Raw genomic sequence first — 12,081 nt, forward strand, 5'->3', positions numbered from 1 at the left:
CAGACAAACTGCAGATTACACCCCCATTCATTCTCATACCTGTATGCAAAGCCCCTGCCTCTTGTTACCATTAACTTCACCCCTACAGCATTCATTTTGTCCCAGCTCTGGCAAGGAGTGAGTGAAAGCTGCTACCACAGCCCTGGAACAAGCAAAGCATGGGTTTGATGGTTTCTGCCGTGATTGTGAATGTCCACATCAAAGAATCAGCTATTTTTTGTCTTCTGTGCAAGAAGACAGGCTGAACAAAAGCAAACATTTTGCAAATTAATTATTCCACGCAGAAGCAGGTGTGCATTCCTCACAAAGGCCATTTCAGTGGGGAAGCATGGGCAAACCAGCAGCCTTGGCTGAACCACTGGCTCACCAGCCTTTCCTGCTCTCCCGTTTCTTTTGTTTTCTAGAATTACATGAGCACTGTATAGTTTTACAATGTACATTTCTCACATAAAAAAGACCAGTGGGCACAATTCTTGCTCTACAGATGCCTACTCCTGGGTGCAATTTTCACGGGGGCTGTCCTAGTGCTCAGCCAAAGCATGAACAAGCACCGTCTGATTACCAAAACTTTCAGATGACAGCAGCAGAACACTGCTAACAGCGGCACAGTATTCATGCAGAGATGTATTTATGCAGCATTTGAGCTTTTCCCCCCAAAAGGAAGTTTAATTAGGAACATGCAAGAAATCAGCGACTTCAGTAGAAGCCCTCTCGCACCCTGAGCATGTCCAATCTTGGGGGTGCCCTCCTGTGGCCAGAACACAAATTCGGGGCTTAGGGGGTCTGTTTCTATCTGTTGTAGGTCTTTTCTCCCCTGTTCTGTGAAAAGATGTGCTGCTTGTTTTTAGACAAGCTGCTTCATTCTGCAGTTTCTCGTCTGCCCCATCTGCAAAATGAGGATAAAAAGAATCACATAGCTGAGGGAGGCATACTGCCACTCATGGAAGTTTTTGCTGCGGTTGGGATCTTCAGCCTATGCTTGCTAAAGAAGCCAAAAAGATTTATTACTGAAGTAATTACAGCGTTGATACATTTGTGATGAATTCCCCGCAGGCATGAAATACATTAAAGGCCAAATTCACTTCCCATTTGTACTTGTAAAAATTCCCTGTAACTCCCGTGATGCAAACAAAGTTACTCCAAAAGAGCAGGTGGAGGAATCCGGTTCCACAGCAACTACACTGGGACATATATGTGTAATAATTGAAAACAAAGGGGTATTATTTGTGTTACAAGCAACCTTGAATACCGCCAGCCACTTTTCCTGATAGTGCAGAGTAAAGGTGCCATATGGGGAGGCTGTGATACCACTTTGTTGGTGCCAGAAGCCTGAGAATAAGGAGCTCTAAGTAGGGACTAATTAAGTGAAGGATGGGTTTTCTCTGGCAAGGTGATTGTCCTGGAGCCTCTTGTGAAAACTGATGTCACCTGCCTCTGGAAGATCCCAAGATGCAGAGCAGGGATGGATATTTACCTTCCCATGGAAGGGAAGGCAGTCCTCCAAGTACTCTGAACTTTCACGTACAAAGAAGGTGAAACCAGCTAATCACCTGGTCCAAGAGAAATGCAGTATGGATAGAAACTGGCGATAAAAACAATGACAGAAAGATAGACAGGCACAAAACAGGCACCGAGCCTACATTTCTCAAAATATGAAGTGTGCGCAATGGCACCAGGCACACAAAACACATGGTATGGTTACTGCCTGCCTGAGTGATGCGTGTAGATAGAGTTGTCTTTAAAAGTGCTGGTACAGCAGGCTCAGTGCATACTGATGATTCAATCTCTGAAATAATTTGAAATGGCAGTCACGCTTCTGAAGGCGCACAAAGTCCTTATCTTCCTTTTAAAGTAAAGAAGCTACTGCATCGACAAGAAAATATAAAGGGAATGCTGGAAGGCTTCACGACAATGCATATCAATGAAAGGCTCCTCTTGGCTAACTATCCTATAGAGAAGCATACTCCCAGGGGTTCCGCCCAAGATCCTTGAAAGGCTTTGGTGGTGGTTGATAGGGAAGAAAATAAGCTTACCTACGAAGCAGAGCAAAGTTTTTGCTGTCTTGAGCTTGCACCGCTGGTTGTGCCTTTGCAAGGGATGCTGGCTACAAGAGAACTTTAGGAAGACAAATCTTTGCCAGAGGTACAGCAGCCAGACCGAGGGAAGAAAGCAGTCCACTGTACGCCCACTGTCTCATTTCAGTCTATAACTACATCCTAGCTTTTTCATACAGCTCTAAACACCAGCTGGCAAAATTAGTCAATATTAGTCTGAAAGGAAATGTTGTCAATTGATTTGGAAAGAGAAGCTCTCAAACAAAGCGAGTCTGTTTCATTAAAAGGAAACATACAGCGAAGGAAACTCTTACCTGCTTCTGTACAACCTCTGGTCTCTATCATACACCATCAGGGCAATTTAGACATTGCCGTTGATGATAACAGAAAGAAGAATCTGAACTAAGGAAGGAAAAGTCCAACTAGGTCAACAAAGTCCCTGGTGGGCGGTGGTACGGTATCACGGAGCTGGTACACACAGCAGACATGGATGTGCTTGGAAGGATTCAATTTTGCAGCACAGGGGAAGACTGCTCTGCTTCTGTTTCTATATAAGGTAGGTAATAAACTGTATTTGAACTGGTAGAAACAGAATATGACCCACATTTCAAAGCTGGAACCTAGTGGGTTTTTATTATTTATGATTCACAAAGCTTGTGCAGTGCACCAAAAGAAAGGAAGCCATGCTTACTGCCCAGAGGAGCCTCCGATACAAACCTTGAGAGAAACACTTTGTTGGGCACGGAGCTAACTCCAAGGGCTTGTATTTATTATAATTACAGCATCATTAAAATCTGGCTTCTTCTTTCACTCAGCAAACTGAGATCCATTCTCCTACCTCTACAGCAGGAGGATTTTATGCTGGGAGAATGCAACAGCTGTATTCTCCATGAACCGAAATCACAGCCTTCAGGTACTCCCCATTTAGCTCTACTTGATGATTTTAGTTCCTCTCCCCCTCCTTGGGCATTTCTGCATTTTCCCTTTCTTCCGCACAGATGTATTGCTACCATTTTTCTTTTCCTATCTTTTTTCCCCTCAGTTTTTCAGTATTATTATTTTTCTCCTTCTTCATGAACTTTCCATAGAGTCTCACATTCACATTTTACCTCTTCCTGTCCTTTCATTCCCCTTTTGGCTTCGTTCTTCCCCTCCTTTGCCTCTCGCTTGTCGCCACCTGCCTCCCTCCGTTCCCCTGAGCCAACCTTTTTCTCTCACCAACCCCATTCTCTCACCCAACCACCACATCCCCCAGTGGGTACCCCAAGCCAGTGCCTTCCTCTTTGCCCTTCCTCGAGGAGCTCAGCTCCCTATGCACCCCTCAGATGAACTCCTCTTCCTCAGCTGCACCCTCTGAGTTCCTCCGATCTCCGCTCTCCCCCGTCCATCTCACCTGCTCTGCCTAGCCCTGCTCCAGGACACAGCCTACTTCTTTCTCCCCAGGACCGCAGCTCCTCCAGCCAGGCCTCCCACTCGCTACTCCCGGAGCCTCAGGGCTCTCTGGGGGGACCCCTGATCGCACCCAGCCCCTTTCCCCGTCTGAAAGTCTCCGGAGCTCCCCGCGGTCCCAGAGGGGCTCCCGTTGCCCATCGCGGCGGCGGAGCCCCCACACAGCCCCACAGCAGCGCCTGCCGGGCCGGGCAGGGGAGGCGAGGGCAGGTTCTCGGGGGGTCCCCCCGTCCCTCCCGCGGGGCTGGCCTCCCCCCGACGCCCCCCCCCGTCCCGCCGGGGTGCCAGCGGGCAGCAGCTCGCCCACCGGCTGTGGGGCCGGTGCCGGCTCCCCGGGCCCCGACGGGACGGGGGGGAGCCGAGAGCGGGGAGCACCCCGGGCACCCCCCCTCCGGCCCCCGCGTTACCTTCCACTTTGGTGAGGGTGAGCACGGGGCTGTTGCAGGCGCTGAGCGGGGCCACCCTGGCCGAGTGCTTCTTCATGGCGAGCCCGTCGCCGGCGGCAGCTCCCCGCCGCCCCGCGCCTACATCCTGGCGCCGCCGGAGCCCTCCTGGGCGGCGCTCCCGGCACGGCCCCGCGGCCGCCCGCCGGCTCCCGGCCCGCCGCCCTCTGCCGCAGCACCGGGCGGCGGCGGCGGGGGCTGGGGCTCGCCCGCTGCCGCTCGGGGCTGCCGCAAGCCCCACGTCACCGGCGCGGCCCCCCCCGAGCCCCCCGGGGCCGCCCCCGGGTCGGGGCCCGAGCGCGGCGGAGCCCCCGGGCGGCCCCGGCCCCGGGCGCAGTGCGGCGCGGGCAGCGGTCCCGCCGCCGGGAGCCGCCGGGGGGCTGCGGACCGGGCTCCCGGCTCCCTGCGGACCGCTCAGCCTGCCCCCGCCGCCTCCCGGCGCAGGGCGAGCCCTCCGAGCCGCTCCTCGCTACCTGCCCCCCCGGTGCGGCCCCCGCCGCCGCTCCGTGCCGGCCCGCAGCCGGGCGGCCGCTCATCGCTGCCGGCCCGGGCACGGCCCTGCCGCTGCTGCGGCGTCAGGGAGCCCAGCGCCGGGCTCAGCCCCGGGAGCACGCACCACCGGTTGATCAGTGGTACTCCAGCGCTTTCTCAGCACGGCTTGCTAACTTCCTCCGGAGGCATTGCACAAAACACATCAGCACTTACAAATTAAATAAAATGGGGCATTTCACAACTGGATGTCGCTCAGATGTGGCGACTTGCTATGCTCGTGTTTTGTTTCTTTTTCAGAAACAATTTTAAGACCCCCAGTCATGCCATACCAACAAGTTGCGGTAGGTTTCCCCTTCTGTTGATAAGCTTTTTTTACATTAACTAACAGATCAATTAATAAAGTGGATCCAGCAGAGGACACATTCTAATGAACGAGTATGAAACACAAAATAAATAATAATAATAATAAAAAAAAGCTTTAAGCCAGGAATGAAACATTAAAAAATAAATAAAATTATACAGCTATAAGCCAGGAATGAGATTTTGCAAGACGCTGAGCACCACCTGACTCCTAGAGAATTCTACTGTGGCTACGAAAACCCTCAGCACATTCACCGGTTTCAACCGTGAGATGTATTAGCAGACCAAGATGCAAATACTCCACAGTTCTCAAGGTTTAGTCAAATTAACAGGAGTGCACTTTGCAAACAAGCCTAGGCGGCCAGCAGTACTCCCCAAACACTCCAGAGTATTTGTTAATGATATAATTAGTCATTATTGAAAAGCAGCCCTGACAGGCTGGTTAGCAAACGGTGGGAAAATGCCACCTTCCTTCTGCAGGCTGGACAGCTATTTGTATTTAAGAGGCTAGCTCTCCTGGGGGTCAGATCCAGACTTAGCTTGCAAAGGTCTCATCTGGTGACCTGCAGGCTGGTGGAGCCAAGGGGCTGCTTTGTGTTTCCTATCAGTCTTTAGGATGAGCTGTATCAAAAAATCAGTAGGTTCCTTTCACAGGATTCTTTAGGAAAGTTTATTGGCATGCTCAGCAAGAAGACCACAAAAGCCCAGCTCAGTCAAATGAAAAAAAAAAAAAAAGGCTTTCATGGTTATTTCCAGGCTATCCTAGTAGGATTATCAGACCCACTGATTTTCCTGTGATGTTACAGATCATAGGCATGTTGGGAACTGTGGGTTCATCTTGTTTCACTGGACTGTTTCATCTAGGAGTCCAAACAGTTTCTGATCTTTGAAAGAAGCTACATGAAGAGAGGCAGATCTCACCGTGGCTGGTTCTGTCCATAAAATATTTCTCAATGCTAGTGCCTTGTATATGAGGATTTCAAAGTGCAGTATAAAATATTCATTTTGCACTGCTTCTGAGAAGAAACTTCAGATTCACAGGTGAGTAAAATGCAGCCACAGAGTTTAAGGAACTTCCCCAGATCAGCTAATCGAGTGACACCAGCAAGGAACAGAACCCAGATGAGCTGTGCCTCCTTCCACCCTGAGCTTAGCTTCCACAATGATCTGAACTCCTGCTATAGGCAAGAAACCACTGAATCAGCATTTTACATCCAAATTTCAGGCAAATGGTTGTGCAAGGCAGAGGAAAATCAGACTTCTCTACTGTCTGTAACTTGTCATCACCAGGACATTTATAGGAATTAAAGGCTATTTATTTTAAAGCCTTCTTTGTTGCTGGGCACTTAACACTCTTCCCTTTCTGCAAGGTTTATGCTCTCATTTTTTATAGGCAAGACACGGTAAGCACATTATTTTACTTGGAGGACAGCACCATTCACATAAAGAATCATGATGAAAAGGAGGTGAGTTATTATTATTTTTTTTTGATAGCATATTATTCTAACTCAACCATGCATATATTTACTATTCCAGGATTTGCAGGGCTGTTAACAGGTTTCAAGCTTGCGATGTTTTATTTATGGCTAGAACTCCAGATGTCAAAGACTTTCCTGGCAACAACCATCTCCTGTGGCTGGCTGGAGCTCTGCTAGCTTGGGTGATGGTGGCGGCCAAACGTGCTGCTTTGAGAGGCTGGTGCACCTCTGCCAGCTGGTGCTGCGAGAGCCAGGAGGCACCTCAGCCTTCCACACTCCCGTCCTCCTCCTCCCTCTGATGACAACTTGCACAACCACAGTGCTCAGGGCTCTTCGCCTCGATGCTCAGTTTAATCTCCCCAGAAAAGCTTTCAAAGGGACTGAGGACAACAAGTATCCAACTAACTGGTTTCAGATCGGGAATAGGACATTGGACTGCTTGCTGGCTTTTGGACATCATTTGGACAATGCGCGTCAAGCGCAGCTAATTAGGGCTAATGCAGTTTGATATGGCTATACTTGACCCTCGATCCGACTGCATTTTAACTCCACTAGTCTCTGATTTCTCTTGCTGCCCTTGCAGGCACAAATACTTACAACCAAAGATCCATGCTAAGCCCCTGTCTTGCTCTGTGCATAAAAATCAGCCACATACCACAATAACAAAAAGTTGTGTTTATTTAATGAAGAATAGTACGTCTGAGGACTATATTCCAAGGGCTCTAAAAGCAAGAGCTGGGTTTGGCAGCATGCTTGTTACTTTCTGTAACTTGTATGGCAGTGCAACCTCCCCGCATCCCTAAGCCTTAACACATTTGCTGCTGGATTACATTTAATTGAATTCATAGTAAACGCCTTACAGTATTAAGTAAAGCAAAACCGATGCACTCAGGGTAACATTTCAAGTCAAATTTACGGCTATTTTTCCTTAAAACACCCCTCCAGCATTCAAGATGCAACAGGGGAGAAGCTGGTGGATGTCTGGCTTCCAGACAGCTAATAAATTGGGAGAGAAAACTCAAAGCTTGAAAACTGGAGAGAACAGACTTCCAATTCCAATCAAGAGCAAGGATGTGTCATGTGAAAAGGCAGAGTCAGATTAAAAATCCAGGATGAGATAGATAGAATTTGCTCAGCCAGGCTTCTGTATGGTAAAGTCTGATGGAGCTGCTTTTAATACATACCATCAGTTACCTGAAAGTTCAGATTAAAAAATTACGTTTGGTTGTTTTCTTTAACGCACAGACATGTAAATGGAGGCATTAGCACCCAGCCATCATGCTGCTTTTAAGCTCATATAACATCACCACTTCTGTGAAAGACTTATCAATGTAGAAAGGTATACTTGAGACAAAACTAAATTCTCATAGTTATGTCTATTATAACCCTTGACTTTTATCCTATTAGCTAATTTGATTAACCAACATGAAAAACATGTATAGTTGGTATTTTTCCAGTTCAGATATTTTCCTATTTAGTGTACTCATTAACAGGACATTTATTAATTTACGTGCTTGCCTTACCACTGAGGGCAATCACTGTTGAGCCTAGCAACCCTAAAGGAAATGGAGTATGGACTTGTACATGTGTAGCCAATTTCGTAACAGGCTACATCTCATGCCAAAAGGAATTAATCTGCTAGGAACCAAATACATGCACGAATATTAGCTAGACACCTACTCTGCCCACAAGCTGTCCAGGAACAGATCCTCCTTTCCTCTTGTTTATTTGAAGTTATTTGTTGAATATTCTCCACAAACAATTATTAGTCTGTTTGTGAGGAGCTTGTGCTTATTTGAATGCTGTGTTAGTTTTGTCTGGCTACCGTCTAACAACTTTCTAAACCATTTTTGTTTCCTGACTAAAAAAACATGTTAAACACGCCTTTCCAACTCAAATAATAGCTATTTTGGAAGTGACATTTGCTGTCCTGCTATCATTTTGAAATAAGCATTTACGACACGCTGCCTGGTGACCAGCCACCAGTATGCTGTTTGCACGTCTTCTATATTCACAGCCATCATCCACTCAAAGCAAATTCCAATTTCTGTCAAAATCACATAGACGTCTTTCTCTGTAATATGTGCCTGGCTGCAAGGATGATGTCTTTCCAACCTTCCCTATTCCAAAACAGGTCAGTTACTTCAGGTATGATATCGTCAATTCACAGAATGAGACAGTGGAGGAAGGAAGGTCTGACTGGCACCAGACCACACTGAACAAAGACTGATATACCCGAATGCTTTTTCTTCAAAGCCAAATCTGAGGTGTTCTTAAAGGCTGCAGATTATAATTTTGACCATATATCCAACAGTTCCTAGACATGGATGTGAAGTCCTAGTGAGAGTATCTTCCTATCTTCCTCTTTTTTTTTTTTTTTTTTTAAATCCTTCTGTTTATAACTGCTGTAAGCACTACGGGAGGAGACAGCGCTGATTAATTTTATTTCCAAATCTCATAAAATATTAACTGTTTCCAATACTTTCTGAGAGACTGTCCTGGTTTTGTGCATAAAAAACCAGCTGCATTTCAAATAATCCTGGTGGGTTCCACAAGATGTAATAAAAAAGCTAGTTTAAGTCTCAGAGTTTCAATACTGGAGTATATAACTTAGTTATGGTGTTTAGACTTCTGCTTCAGGATTTTGTCAGGGAACATTTATGTCTTAACCTTGTTGTGAAAGGGAAATACTTTGAGAATTTTTATTTTACTTTGAATTTTAAAGAAAAGTTAATGCAGTGCCCATGGGCAGGTAGGAGACTGCAGTTTTGTGAATGTAGTCTTACATTTACAAGGGGATCAGACAAAAGGATGTTTGCCAAGCTGCTTCAAACTGCTGGGAGCTGAGGGGATCCCAGAGCCACTTGCTTTCAGCCTTATTTTCCTCAGCAACATGGGTGAAATGAGCATTGCTATTAGCCAAAGGCAACTCTTCCTGAAAAATATACACCCAGGAGAAAAGACAGGGGCTGTTCATTTTCTGAAGGCCATTGGGCCTCCTGTGACGAACAGCAGGTGTTTAAAGGTGAAAGGCCCAGGAATACAAGGCAAATTCCCATATCTGTTTTCATGATTACATGATTCCCATCCAGCTCCTTCAGCTGACGGGCTCTGCGCTTTCGCCTCTGTACAGCTGCAGTTTAGCCAAAATGCACACTTTTGGATCAGGTGGCTCGGGAACAACCCCTCATGTGGCAATTGTGATTTTTCAGCAACCCACAGAGTACCATCAAGGTTTGCCTTTAGGAGCTGTGGCCTGTAATTAATCCAGTGATCAGACTACTTACCTATATAGCATTTCTTGATATTAGTGGTGGGAACACAGCAGAAACTAGAATGGAGTAAAATAGTAAAACGCTTCAAATGCCTCTGTCTTAAAGCATGTAATTCTCTGGTAACTCCAGCAGGCTCAAACAGTTTTGCCTGGTAGAAGCTGCTCTTCACTAGCTGCTCCTGACAACTCCACCAACCCCCCTCTGTCTCTTGTCACTTTTGAGCCATTTCAAATGTTGATCCCCAAAGCTACCAGTTCCCTGTGTAGTTTTGGCTGAAGACAAGAAAGTGGAGTCCTCACTCCTTCACAGCCTGGCATTTTTTTCTAATGAGTCTCCAGGGGTTTTCAGGTAATTTTTTTGCCTAGCCATATTTGATGCTGCCTAACTAAGAGACCTCTATAACCTCAAATCATAAAAAATAGATCATTATACCATCAATATCAACAATTCAATAACTATTTCTGAACCTTCTCATTATCTAGGATACGTACACTATTACAAATAACTGGGCATCACCTCTACATTCTTCACTACCACCTCACTCCTTGCTAGCTGTCTTTGTAAGATACTGGATGTGAAGTGCATTTAAATGTAGTTGTGCATGTTTTCCACCATCAGAAACAGCTGTGCTGAACCTCTACTGCTGTTACATCCCAGCTCAGGAGGGGATGGCTCCTCCTGTAAAGATGCAAAGGCCAGGAGACAATGTTTGGCCATCGCTCACACTTCTACCATTGTAGAACAAATAGGTTCAAAAATCTGAAGTTAGAATATATGAAAACAGAACTAAAAAATCTGTGGTTCAGACTCTAGCTCAAAAAAAAAGAAAAGAAAGAAGTTCGATCTGTGAGGCAATCTTATATCCTTGAATAAAAAGTTCTTTAAGAACAGACTAAGTAAGCAAGTAAACTCCCTGTCTCAAACACAAGCAGAGATCATGGGAACTGAAGGCAGAATCACATCTGTTTCTCCTTCTCACCTGAATACTTACAAGAATTTTGCACTGCCTTCCCAAGTAGTATTAAGCAGGAAAAGAACAAAAAATTAGATGAAAAAGGTCATCCAAAGATCATTCAGAAAATAAAAGTAAAGGCACTTCTGAGCAAATCTATTCTGTATTTTGAGTTGTATGGACAGTGCTCTGGAGTGAAATTCATAGCCTCTCCGTCAAATTTGTTTTCCTGACAGCTCCCTGAAACATGATTAGGTAGGATGTAAGCACTCCCAGTGGTCTATGGACTGGAGAGAGTCTCAGCCTACAGAAGTAACTTGCCAGTTATTTGCCAGGCAGAAAATTGCTGCCAAGATCCAAAGATGCATGAGACGACAGGTTCAGACAGATTCCTTTGTTGCCCTTTTATCAGGAAAACTGATTTTTAAAACTTTAAATAATAACTTTCTTGCCATTCTCCTCTGTATACTCTGCACTTTGTCTTCTTACTTTTTATGTCAGCATTTCTTTTGTTCTTTTTTTTTCTTTGAGTTGTCTTTCCCTTCCTCCTCATGCCTTTTCTTTGTCATTTTTTTCACAGTGCTAACACTAAAAAGCTTGCAATGTGAACTGAATGCCACATCCATTTATAAAGCTACACTGACAATCAGGAAAAAAAAACATTCTTTTTTTTTTATCATTCATTTCAGTCAAAACCCTTAATAGCAAGTAATGGGATTTTTGGAGGTATCTTAGACCCCACTACCCTTTGCTCTCTGATTTTAAAATTCTGCCTGTGCACGCTACCAGTGCTAATCCAGAAGAATTCAAGATGAGACTGAAAAATAAAGCCATAGGCACAGCCTCATCTCAAATCTTCCAAGCCTGTCCTTGCAGGGCTCCAAGCAAGGTCCTGCAGAGCAGCAAGTTGACTCCACAGACGCAACAAGTTGATTTTCCTGGGACCTTTAACTGAAATATTTTGAGTGAGTAGCTGGGCTGATTGCCCTCAGAGAGACATTCAGTTTGGCACACTGAGTTCCTGCTTCAAGTGTAGATTTTATTTAAAAGGCATTACACAGGATGAACCTTTTAGCACCAAGTGTTTTGTAATGATATCCTCCCTACCCTGCAATCCTAATCACTCCAGTCTCCCATTCCTGGAGAGGCTAATTGGTTCCTCTTGAGCCCACTGGTTACTTCCTTCTTTCTAAGGGGGCTTCTCTTGCTTCTTTCAATTGCTATTAAGGGAGATGTTAATATAGTTGGGCACCAGCTATTACACTACAGTATGAGAAAGCGATATGAGCTTGTTTCCTTGAAGAATATCTGCCCTGAAATTCTGGGAAATGGTAGAGAATGCTGGGGTACAAATGGTTCTCTCTGGATATTACAGAATATAAAAGCACTTGCTGTGCTATGTATTGAGAGCAATGGCATCAAGATCCTCCTGCTCCCTTTCAGGCTCTGCATTTACCATAACAAAGGGCATGAGTTAAGTTTCTGCCACAAGTTACTCATGAGTACCCTGGGACATAACTTTGTTACTTCCTTAATGTGGTTTTGAGATACTATGATGAAAAGCCCAGAGAAGAGCCA

General features: G+C 45.7%; 1 protein-coding gene across 8 annotated transcripts in view; it reads right to left on the reverse strand.

Annotated features, from left to right (window-relative positions):
• The window catches only part of SLC35F3 (solute carrier family 35 member F3), a 190,857-nt gene that overhangs the window by 52,026 nt on the left and 126,750 nt on the right, over positions 1-12,081 (reverse strand). The window contains exon 1 of one of the 8 annotated variants that reach the window (XM_048047253.2): positions 3,911-4,206. The exons of the other annotated variants lie outside the window; for them this stretch is intronic. Coding sequence (XP_047903210.1) covers positions 3,911-3,986 — 76 coding nt within the window. The 5' untranslated portion in view covers positions 3,987-4,206. Of the gene's footprint in view, positions 1-3,910; positions 4,207-12,081 lie in introns of those variants that run through there. 8 annotated transcript variants of the gene reach the window in all.

The sequence above is a fragment of the Anser cygnoides genome, chromosome 3 (genome assembly GCF_040182565.1).
Source record: "Anser cygnoides isolate HZ-2024a breed goose chromosome 3, Taihu_goose_T2T_genome, whole genome shotgun sequence".
Classification (NCBI taxonomy): Eukaryota; Metazoa; Chordata; class Aves; order Anseriformes; family Anatidae; genus Anser; species Anser cygnoides.